This window comes from Delphinapterus leucas, chromosome 2 (assembly GCF_059928025.1).
Source record: "Delphinapterus leucas isolate spDelLeu-1000000601 "Yukka" chromosome 2, BTC_Dleu_Yukka2, whole genome shotgun sequence".
NCBI lineage: Eukaryota > Metazoa > Chordata > Mammalia > Artiodactyla > Monodontidae > Delphinapterus > Delphinapterus leucas.
Genome location: NC_143130.1, coordinates 725113 through 745296, shown reverse-complemented (window position 1 = coordinate 745296; position 20184 = coordinate 725113). Strand labels below are relative to the sequence as shown.

Genomic DNA, 20184 nt, shown 5'->3' with positions numbered 1-20184 from the left:
AGTTCAGTTTTCAAGTCTTTGCTGCTTTGGGTCTGTGCCATGCATGTGACACTTGGGGTAGTCAGAGGCATTGGTTTGAATCTTAGTTCATTTTTCCAAGCCTCCGTTATGCTGCTTTGGGTTCATCTCACTCACGCACAGCTTCGGGGTAAACCCACATCTTTGTGGGGTCTTAGCTGTTCAGCCCGCTGCTCCACGGTTCAGCTCTGAGAGAGACTCACCCTCTGGGCAAAGCCCAAGAAGAGATAAAAAAAATAAAATGGGAGACTTCACCCCCTTGGGGTCACCTCTCCAGACCTGGCTTCCTTTTACTCTCTGCCCGCTTTTGTTTGCTTTTCCAGAGCCCCAGATTGTTGCTTTCTGTGTGCCATCCAGAGGTTTCCATTGTAATCGGTGGGCCAGGTAGGCTGTACTGAGCTTACCCCCCTGGAGTGGAGCTAGAGCTCCCAGCGTGTACAGCTGTGCAGACTGGCACTCCGCAGTCAGCCTCCTCAGAATGGGGTGACACAGCCCTAACTTTCATGTCTCCTGCTCACAGTTTCAAAGGGTCATCAGAAGAAAAACACAGATTCGTCCCAGCTACTTTTTAAGGTAAATTAATGGTCCCAGAAATATGTATCACAACATTCCACTGTGAGCCCAAAATCACAGAGTGATCTGCAGTGTTCTGGCTTCTGCTTTACATGAGTATTGATTGTCTAGATCCACAGTCATTGAACTAAAACATATCTGGGTGAGCTCTTTAATGAAGAGGTTAGTTTAATTGTAGGCACTTATCTTGCCCTAAATCCCCTTTGCCTCTTGATCTTCAGGTTCCTGGCACCTGTCTCTAAATTGAATGTGGACCCTGTCTTGTGGGCCAGGTGTCTTAGTTTTCAAACAAGCACACTGCTTGCTCTTGTCACTGTATATTTACATTCCCAGCAGGATCCTAGAGCTTTCTTCATTTTAATTTTAGTTGTTTCGCATGTGACATCACTCAGACTGCAGGAACTGCTCTTTCTCTGTCTCCTTCTTGCAATTCCTTAGGTTTCTGAGGCCTGATTTTCAGGGGAAATTTCCCTTTTATCTCCCCAAAGAAGTGTTACCCTCAAGCAACTCCTACACTGGAGATGCTAAATGTTGATGCTTCAAAGTGGTACAGTCAGTGAAGATTCTTATTTCCTGTGCTATGTGCTTCTCCCCCACTAGCATTTCCTTGCTCTTTGGAGTTTTCCAGGCCTTGAGTGAATAATTAATTGCATTACTTCAACAACAAGCAGAACATCCTTTTTTATGACTTAGATTTCTCTATTATGGACTAGGATCTAACTATAACGTTTTATGACTCTCTGCTGTTCCCAACTGCGTTCAAAGTGTCCCAACTGTTTTTCAATTTTAACTTGTTTCTTAAGTGAGCCCTGACCTTCCTCTGCCCTGCGTAATAACGGTAGCCAACACGTATCGAGCGCCCTGCGTAATAACGGTAGCCAACACGTATCGAGCGCCCTGCGTAATAACGGTAGCCAACACGTATCGAGCGCCCTGCGTAATAACGGTAGCCAACACGTATCGAGCGCCCTGCGTAATAACGGTAGCCAACACGTATCGAGCGCCCTGCGTAATAACGGTGGCCAACACGTATCGAGCGCCCTGCGTAAAAACGGTGGCCAACACGTATCGAGCGCCCTGCGTAATAACAGTAGCCATTATGTATTGAGTGCCAGGCGCTGTACTCAGTTCTGTGCTTATATTATTTCATTCAGCCCCCACCATGACTATGAGGTAAATACTTTTCATATCCCCATTTTACAGAAGAAACTCAAGCACAAAGAGGAGAGAGGTTACTTGCCCAAGATCCAGCTACTAAGCTGTGGAACCAGTTCAGACCCAGACAGTTCAAGACCAGAGCCTTAGTTCCTTATCTCACTGTGGAATACTGCTTCTAATCTGTAAAATCAGGGCTGTGCTGACACTGTTTGCCGGTTCCAAATATCCTACTTTTCTCTTTCTTTCTTTGATTTAGGGCCCATCCATTCATTTTTCTGACACATAGCTCCATGTTTTGTGGAAGTTTAGATCTGAGTCTACCAAGAGCGTCTCTCGTGCAGGAGTCACGTTTCCACTCGGGGCCTCGGGGTCAGGCCAGCCGTGCCTTCCCTCCCTGCGCCATCTACGAAGGGCCCCGCATTGCCCACAGCATCACTGGTCCACTTACCTTACTGGTCTGCTTTCCTGCTCCTTACGTCTGCCAGCTCTTCCCTGAAGTATCCTAGCAGATTTGCCTGCCCTTCTCCTCTTCGATCTCTTCACATGTTCGGCAGCCCACCTGGGTAGCTCTCCCGGCCACCAAGGAAGAGCTCCGGGCTTGCTTTTACCGTCTCCTCTGTCTTCAGGCATCAGCCGTAGCCCCCAGCCGTGTTGTGATGGTGGAGACAGATGCGCCTGCTACCCCAGCAGGGTAGCCTGCAGCCCCTGCTCCGGCACTTCCCAAAATTTAAAAGGCATTTGACTCACCTGGGGATCTTGTTCATATGCAGGTTCTGAGCTCATACCCTGGGGCGAGGCCAGAGAGTCTGCCTTTTGCTTTTTGCCTGCCCTTCCTGGTTATAGCGAGGTGCTAGCGCTGTGCACTCTGGGGAAGCCCGTTGCTCTCTTTGGTTAGGCTCAGTTGCCGCTATGTTCGTTGCTGGTGGTTGGCAGCTGACTGCAATTTATTTTGGCTTTCTACTTTTCTTAGCCTCACACTTGCATTTTGTGCTTTTGCATATGCATGTGTTATCATGATGGTTTGAAGACTTCTGATTTTTCTTAATCTGCTATTCTGGAATATTTTAGGTTTGGTCTATCTGTTTAGAGCAACTGATTTATGATTTTTTAGCCTTTATTCTGAAATTCCTATTAGAAAAATAAGTTTATTTGAAACTCTAGCTCTTAACACTTTATTTCCCTGTTTTGGAGCAAGTGCTGGTAAAAGGTAATGTTTAAGAATGCAGAACTTTTTACTATTGCACTACAACAGAACAGACTTAATGAAGAATGTTGGTCTTGTTTTTTTGTGGTGTTAGAGTACATATTACACCCAGGCAAATAGTAGATCCTGTATCTCTACATGAAAAATAGAGAAAGAAAATCATGTAAAAATATTAAATTCACACAAACTTCTTATCCTGTTTCTACTAAAGGAAGGATTTATAAACTTTTCAAAATCAGGAATGCCTGAATGCCAGATGGAGGCCTGGAAATTGCATTAAGCTGGTGTCACTGACTGAACATGAGGATGTCTTCTGTCTTCTGCCTGCACTGTGGCCTTCTGTAGACTGGCCTTCTAAAGAATTTCCCATTATTCACTTCCTTCTATGCGGTCACCACTCAGAAAGCCTTCCTGCTTGTCCCATGTGGCACAATTTGAGGTATCAGAAGTTTAGAGTTTATTGTCTCGAGAAATCTCCATCTACTAGATCCCGTGATATAGTGCAGGATAGCGTGGATGGTAAGAAACAGGCTTCTGGGGCAGGACAGGCTGAGTCCCCATCCAGTTCTGCACTTCAGTAGCTGGTGACACCTACACATTTCAGATTTTCTCTGGCTTCAGTTTCTTCATCCAAAAAATGAAAATAATACGATCACCTGCTTTCTAGGTTTGTTTGAGAGCTAAATGAAATATTTGCAAAGGGTTTAGGCCAATTCCTGGCCCTACTAAAGTTTTAATAAAATGTAGCTCTTATATATTAGCTAAAAATACTAACAAGATAAACATGAAATGTTCAGACATGAATAGGCCTCTGTTGATTTTGAAGCTCAGTGTTCAAAAATGCTTAATAAATTAGATTATTTAGCAGTTTATCATCTAAAAGAGGTAGTCAAGCAGTGGACTCCAGTTTTGGAAATTCTCATTGTTCCTGCATTAACTGTTTACTTTTCTTGATTGTAAAAATTATATATTTAAAAAATAGTTCTTGGATCCTGTAACGTGTACAGAAGACGGAAAGAGTATAAGCATCGTGGTCCCCAGCCTCATTTGTTTTCTCTCAGTGTTCACAAAGCCATCAGGAATAGCGGTATTTGCCCTGAAACTGTTAGATAAATATCATTAAGGAGCTACCCAGAATTATTATCTCTACATTTTTACCATAATATTGCATGACTTTAATTCTCAGACTTAATGTTCAAGAAGTTAAAATTATCCAAGTTGTTAACATGGCAAAAATATGACAGGGGAGGACTTTGAGCCTTGATCGGAAGTATTTACTTTTCTCTTCATTTTGGAAAGATGCTATTCCAAGCCACATTTTAGCAACTAAAACATCTCAGTGATGGTTTCTGTTATATTTCCTTCTGCATTTAAAAGTATTTTCCAAAAAGTGTGTTAAAACCAAATGACAAGCAGCATTTAGTACATTTTTCTACATAAGTTTTATCTTTGGTGAAACCTGACTTTTTAAAAAGTAAAGTAATGAAACCAAATAATGTGTGTGCGGGGACAGCTACTAAAACCCTTCAGGGCTTAAGGCAGTAAAGAACAAGGCTTATCTCTGTGGATGGTCAGACAATCTGTTACTTGTTCTTTCTGGTTAGGAGACAAAAGAGGAAACTGACAATGAATCTTTCTGTATGTTTCACCTTGCAGTTCTAGCATGAAGCCCTATTCTGCCTCCTTTGTGCTGACTCTCCTATGTTGCCTAAAGACTGCCTTGTGGAAGTAGTTTGAATAAATCAGCATTTGTAAGACTGTCGCCATTTTCCCATAAAACTGGCAGGGCAAAAAGTCTCCCACATAAAGCAGAAAGAAAAGTAAGCAATCATGACTAAATGTAAATGTTAATATGTTTATTAGGATTCCCATAGCTTTTGTTGAACGTTGATTGAAGGTTTGTGGGAATTAGAGTCTGCTCTGCAGGATTTTAGATAGACAACTATAAACCCAAAAGTTATCATTGAATCTATGAGTGTGTGATAGATTTAAAATGATAATCCTTGTATATAAGAGGTAAATATGATCTTTATTATAAGCACAGTTGGCTGTTGGTCTGTCTTAAATGTTTACACTCTGGATGACTTCCTCGGCATAAGTCACAGTTATGTTCGTCTGGGGCACGGATTTGTTTGGGGCACGGACTGTGCCAGGTACTGTTCTAGACGTGTGAATTCATCAGTGAAGAACACAACATTTTTTCCCTTGAGGTGTTTACATTCTAATGAAAGGACATATAGACAGAAAACATACTCATAATAAATTAGCAATAAATAGTAAAGTCAGTTGTATTGTACTTAGAGGGTGATAAATGGTGTAGAAGAAAGTAAAAGCAGAGCAGAATCAGGGGACCTGGGCGTTGGCCATTTCGAATAGAGATCATGGGAGCCTCACTGAAAACGTTGCAGTTTTGAACAAACTGGAAAGGAATGGATATGGGAATTATCCGTCTCTCTTCTGCTTAGCTAAGGAAGACCCAAGGATGGTTTTATGTTGCCTTTTAATTTTACTGCACTCTTGTCATAGCCCTGAGTTAGAGGAGAGACAGGTACTTAAGTCGAAGTCTGATGTAAATCGCTGCTTTGGAAAAAATAATGCCGCTTCAACAAGCCTCCTACTTCCTTTTTCTTTTCTTTCCTCTTCTCCTCCTCCTCCTGACATCAGCATAAAAGCTGATGCTTCGTTAATTGCATTTTTCTTCTATTATGAAAGCAACAGAGGAAAGAAAATCAGAATCTCTAACAAGGTTTGTTATGAACTGCGAAGTTGCTGCGTTTTCTATGTAGTTTGATTCCCAGGGTTTTATAAACAGATTTGTCGCTCTCCAACACGAAAATCCAGCCACACACTAATGCGATCATTTTAAGATTGTGAGTCAGATATAATAGCATGATTGTTTTTATTTTATGCGTAGAGCAGCAAATATAGTATATAGTGCTGCAATATGATAAGTAGACTTTTTATAACGTGTCTGATCTAAGGGATACCTAGAGATTTCATTTGATATGTTTTGCAGTAAATCAGATGAGTAAGTGTGGTTTTTTTAGGTCACAAAAGCAGTTTGGGTATTTATTGCAGTCTCCAGTAATTCTGATATTTTCCACTGGATAGTAAGAGTAACAAGTCTGGCCAATAGCATAAAATGTCTGGGGGAAAATGTGGAAGAATCGTCATGTTAAGTAGTGCAGGTACACTGGAGGCAAACACAGTAAAAGCTGCATCTGTGTCAGTAGCTTTGCACATAACATACCATCTTTATGTTTGTGCCAACATGTTCAAAGATCAGTAGCAAAAGTGAATAGTACTTGGTCAGAGCAACAGATTTCTTTCCAATATATAAGTTAATATTAGACATAAATAAACATCGATTTTATTAATATACTGTGTCTGTTACATGAATATATAGTATGTTAAAACTAATTGGGCTAATCTCCACCTACCTGTGTCTCTTTCTCTTCTCAAACAAACTTGAGAAGTTTGTTTCCTAACAAATTAATACTGTAATTTTTAGCATATTGACCTTTTACGTGTAAGGTACCACCCATCCTTATGTACATTATTAAATTCAATTTGATGCTCATCAGCCTTAAGAAAATCTACAATTAAATTCTGTGCTGGATATTTAGAAATTAGAAATTACTTTATGTTAATTCTTTGTAGGACTACATGAGTGTCATTTGAAAAAAATAACCACGTTTCATACATTATTTTCACAATAGTAATACATTATTGTTCTAGTAAATAATTATTCAGTGACTCAGGATCTGTGCTAACACATAAATAAGTAGATGGTTGAAGATTCAAAGTACAATGTCATAGAGCTGGGCCATTTTTTTTTGAGTAAGAATATCATACCAGTATTTCAAAGCATTCTTTTGGTGTTCTTACAGTTTCAAAGTGCTATTGGAGGCACTGGTTTTACTGCCTCAATGCTTTCTTCACTCATTTAGCCTTTAAAAATTTTTAATTGTACATGTCTATTTCAGATTCAGAACGTAGATCTTTTGGGGGGCCATGTTTACAGAATGAAAAACTTATGCTCAACTAACTATGTATTAATTTTGAAAGGATATTGTGCTAGCATTCTAATACAAACTTATTTCTTATTTTCTACACACAAACAAATCATAAATCCCTAAAAATATTCATGGAATAAAAAAAAAAATCTGAAAAGAGAACAATGGAGAAAACCTCAACCTCTCATGATTTCATAGAAAATGAGTCAGTAATTTCAACAGACTTTGGGGTCATTTGGGTCAAAGCTGGCATATGTCTTAATTCTCCTACATAAAGACTGAGAATTTACATAAAGATTTGTTTTCAAATCTTTTAAAAAATTATAAATTAATTTTTTGATTCCGTATTTTTCATTTCAAAATGATCACCAAGATAAGTCCAGTTACTATCCGTCACCATGCAAAGTTGCTACAATATTATTGACTATATTCCCTATGCTATATATTACATCCCCTTGACTTACCTATTTATAACTGGAATTTTGTACCTCTTAATCTCCCTCACGTATTTCACTTATCCAATGGCCCCCTTCCTTCTGGCAACCACCAGTTTGTTCTCTGTATCTTTGAGTCTGTTTCTGTTCATTCGTTTTGATTTTTAGATTCCACATATAAGTTAAATAATATGGTATATGTTTTTGTCCATCTGACTTATTTCACTTTAGCATTTAACTCTCTAGGTCCATCATTGTTGTAGCAAATGGTAAGGTTTCATTCTTTCTTATGGCTGAGTAATACTCCATCGTATGTATGGACCACACCTTCTTTATCCGTTCATCTATCAGTGGACACAGGTTGCTTCCATATCTTGGGTATTGGAAATAAGGCTGCAGTGAACACAGGGGTGCATGTATCTTCTTGAATTAATATTTTTGTTTTCTTTGGAAAACTATCTAGAAGTGGGATTGCTGGGTCGTATGGTAGTTCTACTTTTAGTTCTTTAAGGACCCTCCATGCTGTTTTCCACAGCAGCTGCACCAGTTCACATCCCACCAACGGTGCACCACATCCTTGCCAACAGCTGTTATTTGTGCTCTTTTTGATGATGGCCATTCTGACAGGTGTGACGTAGTATCTCATTGTGGGTTTGATTTGCATTTCCCTGATGATTAGTGATGTTGAGCATCCTTTCATGTTATTTTTGGCCATCTGTATGTCTTCTTTGGAAAAAAATCTGTTCTATTCCACTGATGTGTATGTCTGTTTTTGTGCCAGTACCATTCTGTTTAGATTACCATAGGTTTGTAGTATAGTTTAAAATCAGGAAGCATAATACCTCTAGCTTTGTTCTCCTTTCTCAAGGTTGTTTTGGCTATTTGAGGTCTTATGTGTTTCCATACGAATTTTTTCTTTTTTTTTTTTTAAATTAATTAATTATTTTGCTGCATTGGGTCTTTGTTGCTGCATGTGGGCTTTCTCTAGTTGCGGCGAGCGGGGGCTGCTCTTTGTTGCGGTGCATGGGCTTCTCATTGTGTGGCTTCTCTTGCTGTGGAGCATGGGCTCTAGGCACGTGGGCTTCAGTCGTTGCGGCATGCAGGCTCAGTAGTTGCTGCTCACAGGCTCTAGAACGCAGGCTTAGTAGTTGTGGCGCACGGGCTTAGTTGCTCTGCGGCATGTGGGATCTTCCCAGACCAGGGCTCAAACCCGTGTCCCCTGCATTGGCAGGTGGATTCTTAACCACTGCACCACCAGGGAAGTCCCTCCATACAAATTTTAGAATCATTTGTTCTAGTTCTGTGAAAAATGCCATTGGTATTTTAATAGCGATTGCACTGAATCTGTAATTTCCTTGAGTATTATGGTCATTTTAACAATATTAACTTTTCCAGTCCATGAACACAGTTTATCTTTCCACCTGTTCGTGCCGTCTTCAATTTCTTTCATCAGTGACTTCTAGTTCTCTAAGAACAGGTCTTTTACCTCCTTAGGTAGGTTTATTCCTAGGTATTTTATTCTTTTGATGTGATGGTAAACAGGATTGTTTTCTTAATTTCTCTTTCTGATAGTTTGTCATTAGTGTATAGAAATGCAACAGATTTCTGTATATTAATTTTATATCCTGCAACTTTACTGAATTTATTGATGAATTCTAGTAGTTTTTTGGTGGCATCTTTAGGATTTTCTATGTATATATCATGTCATCTGCAAGCAGTGACAGTTCTATTCTTCCTTTCCAGTTTGGATTCCTTTTATTTCTTTTTCTTGTCTGATTACTATGACTAGGACTTCCAATACTACATTGAATAAAAGTAGCAAATAAAAGTTTTTTCCTGTAGTTGATTTCTAGTCTAGTGGTTGGAAAAGATACTTGACATAATTTCAGTCTTTTTACATTTATTGAGAGTTGTTTTGTGGCCTAGCATCTGATCTATCCTGGAGAATGTTCCATGTGCACTTGAAAGGAATGTTCTGCTTTGTGGATGGAATGTCCTCTGTATATCTATTAAACCGTTGGATCTTACATGTCATTTAAGGCCACTGTTTCTTTATTGATTTATTGTCCAGATAATCTGTCCATTAATCTTAAGGGGTGTTAAAGTCCCTTACTATTATTCAGTTACTGTCAGTTTCTCCTTTATGTATGTTAATATTTGCTTTATGTATTTAGGTGCTGTTATGTTGGGTGCATATATATTTAAAATTGTTATATCTTCTTGTTGAATTGATCCCTCTATCATTATGTAATATCCTTCTTTGTTTCTTGTTGCGGTGCTTGTTTTAAAGTCTGTTTTATCTCATATAGGTATTGCTACCCCAACTTTATTTTTGTTTGCATTTGCATGGAATATATTTTTCCACCCCCTCACTGTCAGTCTGTGTGTGTCTTTAGATCTGAAGTGAGTATCCGGTAGGCAGCATATATATGGGTCTTGTTTTTTTATCCAGTAATACTGTGTGTCTTTTGATTGATAAATATGTACTTATTACCATTTTGTGAATTGTTTTCTGTTTGTTTTTGTAATTCTTCTTTCTTCCTTTCTTTACCTTTGTTCTCTTCCCTTTTGATTTGATGACTGTCTTTACTGTTATGTTTGGATTTCTCTCTATTTTGTGTATGTGTATCTATTATAGATTTTTTAGTTATGGTTATAATGAGGTTCATATGTAACCACCTATATATATGCATGATTATTTTAACTTGATGATCTTAAGTTCTAATGCATTATAACACCTCTGCGTTTTTACTCCACCTCCTCCCATGTTTAATGTTTTGGACAGCATATTTTACATCTTTTTGTGTATCCCCTAACTACTTATTGTGCATAAAGATGGTTTTACTACTTTGTTCTTTAATCTTCCTACTAACTTGATAAGAGGTTGATCTACTGCCTTTACTGTTTGTTTGTAGGAGACTCCAGTGGGACCCCGCAGCACACTCGTCTCTGGCCACCAGAGCTGCATCCTCTAGGGGTGCCTCTGTGTGTGCTGCGGGGGCCCTTCTGTCGTGGTGGGGCTGACTCCTGTGGGCACGCTGGTAGGTGGGACGGACCCCCAGTCCAGTGGGCTGCCCGGCCCTGCCTCATGAGGTGGCTGTCAGCCCACTGTTGTGCGGCACTAGGTCCCAGCATGGCTGGTGCCAGCCCGCCACTAGGCAGGTCAGTGCTTGGTGCTAATAGGCAGGAGGAAGGACTCCAAAACGGCACTTGCAGCTCGCACGTCACTATGGTAGAGTGAGCTCCCCAAGTGGCTTCTGCCTGCATCTCTGTCCCCAGGGGTGTGCAAACTGTCTCCTGCCTCTCCAGGAGGCTCTCTAAGACCAGCAAGAGGGTCTCATCCAGGCTCCTTTCAAATTACTGCCTCTGTGCTGGGATTTGGAGTGCAGGAGATTTTGTATTTGCCCTTTGAGAGTGGAGCAGTTGTTGAGAATCCGCCTGGTGGCGCAGTTGTTGAGAATCCGCCTGCCAATGCAGGGGACACAGGTTCGAGCCCTGGTCTGGGAAGATCCCACATGCCATGGAGCAACTAACCCCGTGTGCCACAACTACTGAGCCTGTGCTCTAGAGCCTGCACTCTAGAGCCTGTGCACCACAACTACTGAGCCTGTGCTCTAGAGCCTTCAAGCCACAACTACTGAGCCTGAGCTCTAGAGCCTGTGCACCACAACTACTGAGCCTGCACTCTAGAGCCCGCGAGCCACAACTACTGAGCCCACGAGCCACAACTACTGAGCCTGAGCTCTAGAGCCCGCGAGCCATGGCTACTGAGGCCCACACGCCTGGAGCCCATGCTCCCCAACAGGAGAGGCCACCACAGTGGGAGGCCGCACTGCAGTGAGGAGTGGCCCCTGCTCACCACAACTGGAGAAGGCCCATGCACAGCAACAGAGACCCACCTCTACAGAAATAAAATAAATAAAGTAACTAATTAATTATTTTTTTAAAGGGTGGAGTCCCTATTTCCCGTGGCCCCCTGGCTCTCCTGAAAGCAAGTCCCACTGGTCTGTAAAGCCAGAGGTTCTGGGGGCTCATCTTCTCGGTGCAGGACCCCCAGGCTGGGGAGCCCAGTGTGGGACCCAGATCTCTCAGTCCTTGGGGAGAACCTCTGCAATTGTAATTTTCCTCCTGTTTGTGGGGTGTGGGTCTTGACTGTACGTTTCCTCCACACCTCCTACCCATCTCATTGTGGTTCCTTCTTCATATCTTTAGCTGTGTCAGATCTTTTCTGCTGGTCTTCAGGTTCTCATTGGTAGCCGCTCTGTGAATACTTGTAACTTTGCTGTGCCCGTGGGGGCAGGTGGGCTCAGGGTGGTCCTTCTCCACCGTCTTGGCCACTCCCTCCAAAATCTCTGTAAGATAAAAATAAAGGCATTTTTACATTTAGTTAATGGGAATATTTGCCTAAATGTAAAGCTTTAACTAGAAACTTTCTAGCGTCATTTTATTAACCCCCAAATGGGCTGTATTTCTGTGGCTGAAATGAATGAGCCTTTATATAAAATCACACACAACACATTTGCCTACTGTAAGGTAGGAGTTACTAATTAAATGCACACAAATAATTAAAAGTAACGTGCCTTTCTAATTACCTTATCCATTTGATGTATTGTTTACAAGAATTTCAACTAATGCAGATTGATGCTCATGGCTTTATTCTTTCTTTCCAGAATTTGCACACAAAGTGATTTTCTGAATTCTTATGAAATTTAAAAAAACAAAAGAAACATAGTTACGTTTCTGCTTCAAATAGAAACATTCTTTTTATTTTTAAAGCTAGCAAGCCCGTCCACTTCAGTGCACTGCATGAATTCCACATTAGTGAACTCCAGAATGATTTTTTAACATGCTTTCTTGGCTTTTCCTCTGATATCATCATTCTGTTTGAGTTTCCTTAGTCCTGAGTCAAGAATCCTAACAGACGTGCCCTGTGTATGTTGCCCAGGCCTGAGATGCTTGCCGTCTTCCTTAGGTTTAGCTTAGTTCTCAGAGGCTCTGCACAGCATGAGTTTTGAGTTCACCGGATTTGACTTCTGCCACTTTTTGTAGCCTGAGTCTTGTATTCCACCAGCATAACTTTCATCTCTATTTAAAGTGTGGGACAGCTTGGAATGGGGTGAGGGACTTTGTGAAGTTGTGGGTCACAGCCGCAAACAGCTGAGCAGCTGGCTCCCTGAGCCCGTGTCCTGTCCTCGGCATTCTTTTGATAAGATGAGGGATCGAATGGAAGGAATGCAGGCGTACTGGCTTCTGAGTACCAGTGAAGCCGTAATCCCAATGTGCGATCTTGGGAAAATTACCCTTTCATTGTCTTGGTTTTCTCATCTGTAGAACGAGGATAACTATACCTTTCTGGCAGGGATGTTTTGAGGATTAGTCATGGTGTATGTAAACCATGGGACACAAGCCTGCTGCATAAAAAGACCTCATTGTGTCGTCACTGTCTTTACTTTTGCAAAGCCTGCTGCCTGTGATTTAAATACATGCTGTTTAGGTTATCTTCTCTGCGTCCCTTTAGCATGAACAAGCACAGCTGGAAACAAACTCTAGAGAAACTTATTTGTATACTTATGTGTAAATGTGTGTCACCAATTGTGGTAAAAATTTATACATTGAAGAGGAGATGAATGTGTCCCGTTACAGAGACATAATAGACCTAACTCAGTGTGCATCCCTAAACCAACTGCGGTGTAAGTCATCTAAATACAAACCAGCCAACTAAAACTGTGACCTTAGGCCCCACCGTAGAAAAAGGACACAGGACAGGAGTGTGGATGGAAGATGTGATCTTAAGGTCAAGATCTAAAAGAGGAAAAAGTCTATAACTTCACCTGTGTGGGTGGCAGGATTGATCCAAGGGCCTGGCTGGGAAAATGCTGTTGAGTGGTCTGCCCGGCAGTTTTGTAGGAAGAATGGTTAAAATTATGTCCCTGTTTTAATCTTTTTGTGACAGGATCCCACCTTGAAGATGATGGCTTCAAATAACCTAACCTAGGGGAAATTTTTAAAATAAAAGTATTTGCCACTGCACATGCTTGGCATGGTCTGTGGGCGTGCGGTAAAGCAGGGTCCCTGGTAAGAGTTAGCTTGTGTAAGGGCTAAAATTGAAAACAGTCCAAGTCTAAGGGTATCACGTGAGCAAAAGCATACTTTTCCCCCGCTAATTCCAACATGCCTACTTTTTTCCTCCAGAGCTAAAATAAATCACTGTGGTTTTTTGGCATGGGTAGAAGAAGAAAGAAAAAAATGCTAGACTCTCACTCAGCAAATTAGCTCACACTCTGGGAAGTACTCCAGGCCCCAGACCTCCTGGAGGGACACTGAATTCGCATCCTCCCTAGTCCTCGGTGCCTCTGTGGGGAGCGGGCATTAGTCCTCGGTGCCTCTGTGGGGAGCGGGCATGGCGGGCCAGGACCTGCTGTTTAAGTTGTAGTGTTCTGTTTGCTTCTTTTTCTTGAGCGTATAGAATTGGGTTTGCATCACCTGCAAAGCATCGTAAAGCCCCGTGTTTTTCTTGTTTGTTTTCTGTTTATTTTAAAGAGTAGGTTTCAGCCCTTACTCAGATCTTGTTTGTCCCTACAGAGTGGATAAGACACATGAGCCCCTGCCTGGTGCCTGGCGCTTTGGAGACAACCCATCAATGCTTATCACTCCCCCGCCCCTCATCTTGCAGCCTCGCATTACCTTGATGTGATTCCATTCACAGGGAGGCCGCAGCCTGCGTCTGAAGCGCACCGCGGTCCTTGTCTGAGTTTAGGCAGGTGGATTTCCATCCCTTATGCTCACTGTTCCAGCGCCAAAGTCATCCCCTTCCCTTCTGCTTCTCTGGATCTTAAGATCAAGGAGCCAGGTTCAAACGTGAGCCCCACCAACTCCTGTTACGACGTTGAGCACGTTCTCTAGCCATCGCGTCCAGACATTCTAGGTGCGGATGCTTCTTGCTTTAACTCCCATGCCTTTGGTTCATTCGGCAAATAGCTTTACCTCCATGACAGCAGAGTCACTGAGCGTAACTTAAATAAGTAAAACAACCTAACGAGTGCCTCCAGTTTGCCAGCTAGGGAAACAGTTGGTGAGCAGATAGATGACATCGCTGTTTTCAAGTCTGTTCGAGGGTGAAGAGGAGTATGCAGACGATCATGACGGAGTGTGATCGGCCCTCTGACACGCAAGGGCAGGGGGCACAAGCACTGGGCGCCCGACCCGCATTTAAAGTGTCAGGGAAGAATCCCTAGGGCGTATCTAAGACGCAGCCTGAATTAGCCAGGAAAGGACAGCAGTGTTTTTGCTGAGCGGCACGTGACGAGGACCCAGCAGCGCAGAGAAGACTCCGCCACGTTACAGGGCGCAGGGGTCTCACGCAGCCGGGGTGTGCGGTGCAAGGCGGGAGTGGCGAGAATGAAGGTTAGGGAGGGAGGCGCAGCTCCCACCGTGCAAGCCGGGCAGACCTGTCAAAGAGTCACGTCGGGTTCTCTTCCCAGTGCAGGCGTGGGAGGTGCTGGTGAGAAGTGACGGGAGCCTGGCCGGGATGCTGGGGACAGCGGTGCACAGTGCAAGGTTAAGGAAGGTGTTCCTTTCGCTTTCTTGGTCATTCCGGCTGTTTGAAGGTGGGAGACAGTGTGAATTTCCAGTACTGATGGGAAGGAGCGTGAAACAGAGTGCAGGAGAGGTGAAGACGCGGGAGGAGACCCCCTACGAGGGGCTGCAGCTGGCGGCTGGGTGTAGGCGCGCGGCTTTGTGGAGAGGACTGAGGAAGTGCGTGTGTTGGCGTTCTCAGACGGTGCTGGCTGCTGAGCAGAGGTAGGGGAGCTGCCCGGAGGCTGACTCAGGAGAGGGGCACAGATGAGGTGTCCAGGCTCGGGTGGCAGCGGTGGCAGTGGCACGTCGCAGCTCTGAGGATCTTCAGGAGGGAAGATCGACAGCCTTTGACAATTGTTAGATTAGAGGGGAGGTTCTAGGTGTGAGGAGAGAGGAGGTTCTAGGTGTGAGGAGGAGGAGATTAGGGGGTTGGGATGTGACCAGATGGTGACCCGGGAAATCCAATCAGGAAAACTGGGTAACTCCTGGAGAGCCCAGGGGTCTGAGCTCTGTGGGGAGCACAGTGTGTGCATCCCTGCTCCCGTTGTACGGGCTTTCTCAGTCCAGGTGCAGATGTGTAGAGCAGCCATGAGATTGACCTTGGACTGGAAGTTTCCATGACAAGTGTGATAAAGGCCAGCGTGTAAGAGCTTTGAGGGTATTAGCAAGGTAGTGGGAGATACCACAGCCCAAGGAAGTGAAGACCCGAAGGGCTGTTAGACAAAAAGAAAGAAAACACTGGCGGTCCTTTTGATAAGAAGAGGAATAACTAAATGGGAGGGCTAATGATCAGGGATCGGGGTCTCACACGGGGAGGCCCAAATCTAATACTGTAGCGATGAGATAGCTCCTGGTGAGGCAGAGTCAGGGTTTGCGTAGTTTGTGGTTGAAGTGAAGTGGAGAGGAAGTAGGCTCTCTGCAGGGGTGTTGAAGTCGTCCCCGATGACGGCAGGATTGGAGTGCAGAGGTGACGAGAGCAGTGGTCCCAGACGGGGCAGGACCGCCTACCGTGGAACACCATGGACTTTCGTGAGGGCACCTTTTCTTTATGCAAATGGCTGAGGATGCCGGGGATGTACACCTGACATTTCTATGGAACAGAAACCTGTCCTGCATCCCACACGACTTCCCAGTGTCATGCTAGACACTGAGGGACTCATAGGTGACTCACCCGTCCCATCTCAGGGGAAGTATTTCTACGCTGCGCTTGCACATACACTGCACGTTCTTTGTAAAAGTTTTATTTTCTTCTCTTTGATAGCCTTGATGTGTTGTATCCCTGTTTCCTTATTAAGGCTGCTTTTTCCTCTCTTTCCTTATCATATTCCAGTAAGACCCATCTGTGTTTCCACTGAGTTGCTAGACTTTATTCTGATGCTCACCTGTATCCTTGGGCTTTCATCTCCTGTTCTTTCTGGTACAGGATGGCTGCTAGTCTTTTTATTACTCTGAAGTCCGGACTTATTTAGAATAAGTAGGTGCAGACATCTGACTTCATTTTCTCCAGTCATGCCCGAGCATTTACATATCGAAATACACATTGTTTTATTGTAAATTACTTTTTGATCCTTCATACATTACAGCTAGGGCGTTATATTAATTTGGAGGGAGAAAGTATATGCGCTAGCAAGTTATATCAGCTGTGAATGCCATTTCAGGATAAAACTGGGATATTACAGAGTATTCTTTTTTTTTTCTTTTTTTGGGGGGGGGGGGCGTACGCGGGCCTCTCACTGCTGTGGCCTCTCCCGTTGCGGAGCACAGGCTCCGGATGCGCAGGCTCAGCGGCCACGGCTCACGGGCCCAGCCGCTCCGCGGCATGTGGGATCTTCCCAGACCGGGGCACAAACCCGCGTCCCCTGCATCGGCAGGCGGACTCTCAACCACTGTGCCACCAGGGAAGCCCCAGAGTATTCATTTTAGAGAGAGACTTGAGAACCACCGTCTTGGGGCAGAGAGCTGGCCCCCAACAGCAGCGTGTGGGAAGGCGGACGGCGCTGGCGAGTGGCCAGCGGGGGGACAGGTCAGTTTGTGCAGGCGGAGGCCCCTTCGTCTTGCTCCCAGCTCGCCCCCACCCAGACCCCCAGCCGCTCTGCTCTGTCCTCCTGGGTGTTCTCCATTGTCCAGCATAAAACCCCATGCCTTTCAAAGCCTGGAAGAGTAAGTAGGCAAGGGAATGAACCCTTGAATACCTGGGTGCGGTGCTAGTTACTAGACATGGGTTTTCATTATTCCTCCCAAGAAAGGGAGCATGGTTCCTTTTAGGATTAGAATGAAGTCCAGCCAGGGCTCAAGGGCGAGAACGTGTCCAGTGTCTTAGTCCTTTCAGGCCAACACAGCAAAATATCACAGCCCAGGTGGCTTATAGACAACAGACATCGATTTCTCACGGTTCCAGAGGCTGGAAGTCGGAGATCAGGATGCCAGCAGTGGGGGTGAGGGCTCTCTTCTCTCCTTGTGTCCTCACATGGCCAGGCACTAGGGGGCTCTGTGACATCTCTTATTAGAGCACTAAGCCCTTTTATGGGGGCTCCACCCTCGTGACCTCAGAACCCCCCAGAGACCTTTGCTTCTAACAGAATCACGTTGGCGTTAGGGTTCCAACATGTGAATCTGGGGGGGGACACAGACATTCAGACCACAGCATGGGTGTCGCCAGGTGAGGGAGTGTTGAGGATGGGCATGTAACGGAGGGCAGTCTGGCCCTGTGGCTTGCGTTCTGCTCAAGGCGTGACACCGTCACCAAATAGACCTCGATGGCAGGGCTGTGAGAAGCTAGCCGTCTGGGGCTTGTGCCCTTCTAACTCTTGATTTCGGATTCATATCTGAAACCACTCTTCATTTTCTGGCCCGAGTCTGTTCATTTTGTGTGACTCTCCCAACCCAGTTACTTTCTCTGAAGGCGGACTTCACTTATCTTTTAATCTTCACAGAGTTTACTGTATGCCTTGTTCACGACAGGTGTTAGTATGTGCACACTGATTGAAGTACATCAGGTCTATGTAAGTTTTCAAAGGCTTAAGGACCAACTGAGAATAAACAGTGTTGCAGAGGAGCTTGACGTTGCACTGATGGTTTTGCAAGTTTAAAATGCATGATTAGGTGTTTGCACCTAAAATAAAATCAAGGTTCAAAGATTTTCTTTTATTAGGATCTAAAAACGTTTAAAATTGTGTAATTCCGTTTTTTTAGGTGCACCTATTTTTTAAGGTCTTCGGGATACCATTACCTGTTAACGTACTCAGATACTCTTGAATATGTTTCATTTGAAACAAAGATTTCTATCTTTTTAATGGAAAGATGGGGATTTAAATTTAAAAAGTAGAAAAGCGAAATTTAAAAAAACAGGAAAAATAAGGAAATAAAAAGTAGAAAAGCAAGCAAATGACTCCTGGTTTTTTCTTACGTACAACTTAACTAGAGATAATCTCTTGACTTGGGATACATGTGAAGTTGGGTACACGTTTTCAGTCTGTCTTACGGATCATGTCATCATAGCAATGTTTATATGGTGTGTTCTGTTCAGGAGTGAATTTCTGTTTTCCTGTTTTTCAGGTCCTGTAGGGGTAGGTTTGAATGAACTGAAACGAAAGCTGCTGATCAGTGACACACAGCACTACGGCGTGACGGTGCCCCGTAAGTTCTGTGCTGTTTGCTGCTACTACTGCTGGCCCAGCACATACACAGCATGTGTGCTGCAAAGCCCTCGTGTCAGCACTCACATGTAGACCTCACCACAGCCCTGGGGAGTAGGAAGTGACAGTGTCCACATTTTACAGAGGAGGAAACTGAGGCACAAGAGTTAAGGGGTTTGCCCCAGATCACTGGCAAGGTGTTTGTTGCTTTCAGCTTCCCTACTTGCATTTTTTATGGTGGATTTTAATACAGGTATGGCATCACATTATTATTTACAAGTTTTCTGCTCAATAGAAGTTTATTCTGTTTCTTCAGTTTCCAGGGTTTTCCATGCGCTTTAAGATTCGAAGGGCCAAACTGCAGAGAGTGGAGGAGGCTTCTTATGAACGTTTCTTAATTACTTTTCATATTGTAGTAATTGACATAGCGTAATTTTTCATGGCCATATAATCCAAATGTGGTAGGCTTCTTATCAGTATACAGAATTAGGTCTGTTTTTATAAAAGTGGTTTTCACAGGCATTCTTACAAGTGAAATGTGATCCTGGAAGCATTTTGATACCCAGAATAAATGCCATTTGACTACTTAACAGGTTGATGTTAGGGAACCATCTAAAAGACTAGATTAAATGTTGGCTTTTTAAGTGGTTTTAGTAATGTTAAAAAAGAGTCATTTGTATAATGCCCTTAGCAATGTTCTCTAGTTTTGGACTAGTTGAACTTTATTTTAAAATTATAGTTTTCGGTTACCTTGTTACGCCTTGTTACTGCATTTTTCCAAGTTATTGTTTGTAATCATTTTCAGCCGTAAGTTATAGGGCTGCTGGTTTCTACCAACAGAGATGAAAGTAGAGGAAACTGGAAATATGGAATTAAACAGTTTCTTAATTATGTATTTCTCTCACAAAAGCTGAATTGCAATATACAAGTCATTAGAACATTTTACAAAACAACTGTTAAGCTTACAGGTGAGCAATTACAGAAGAAACCTAGAAGATGGAAAACAGATTACAAAGGAAAAAAAACAAATTAATTTCCTACTGTGCCTTCATTGCCCTTATTTGTCTTATTTTGCCCTCCCAACAACGGTGTAAGATGGGCAATATCTCCATGTCACAGAGGAGGAAACAGGTGAAAGGATACTTTGATTGACTCAGAGGTTCCATAGGCAATAGCTGCACTTGGATTTGAAGCCAGGTCTCACGTTCTCGCTACCGTATGATGCTGCGCAGCCCTTTGCAACTCCAGATTCTCTTTACTGCAGCCCAATTAGTAGTAAAAACTAATTTCTTTTGAAGAGGATAAAGGTTAATAAGGCTGCCTATCAAATGTAACCCTCCATGATAATTTTGGTATTACTCAGGGCACTTTGGACTCAGTTAATCCAACTGTTAAAATACTGTTTGCGTCTGAAGTTGTTATAGAAGTTAACAACATCCAGAAATGTTCTGGGGCTGAGACTCTCCAAAGAAATCCCTAAAGGAGTAATTTTCCTTTTTAAACAGGTGTTAATGTCAAAAGATCCCCAGAACGCAGTGTTTTCCATACTTGCCTGATAATAAGAGTCT

At 43.2% G+C, this 20184-nt stretch overlaps 1 protein-coding gene across 14 annotated transcripts in view; it reads left to right on the top strand.

Annotated features, from left to right (window-relative positions):
* MPP7 (MAGUK p55 scaffold protein 7) overlaps positions 1-20184 on the top strand; it is a 250618-nt gene that overhangs the window by 215875 nt on the left and 14559 nt on the right. For 13 of the 14 annotated variants that reach the window (XM_089906315.1, XM_089906316.1, XM_089906317.1 and 10 more), the window contains one exon: positions 18537-18617. The exons of the other annotated variant lie outside the window; for it this stretch is intronic. In XM_089906315.1, coding sequence (XP_089762441.1) covers positions 18537-18617 — 81 coding nt within the window. The remainder of the gene's footprint in view (positions 1-18536; positions 18618-20184) is intronic. 14 annotated transcript variants of the gene reach the window in all.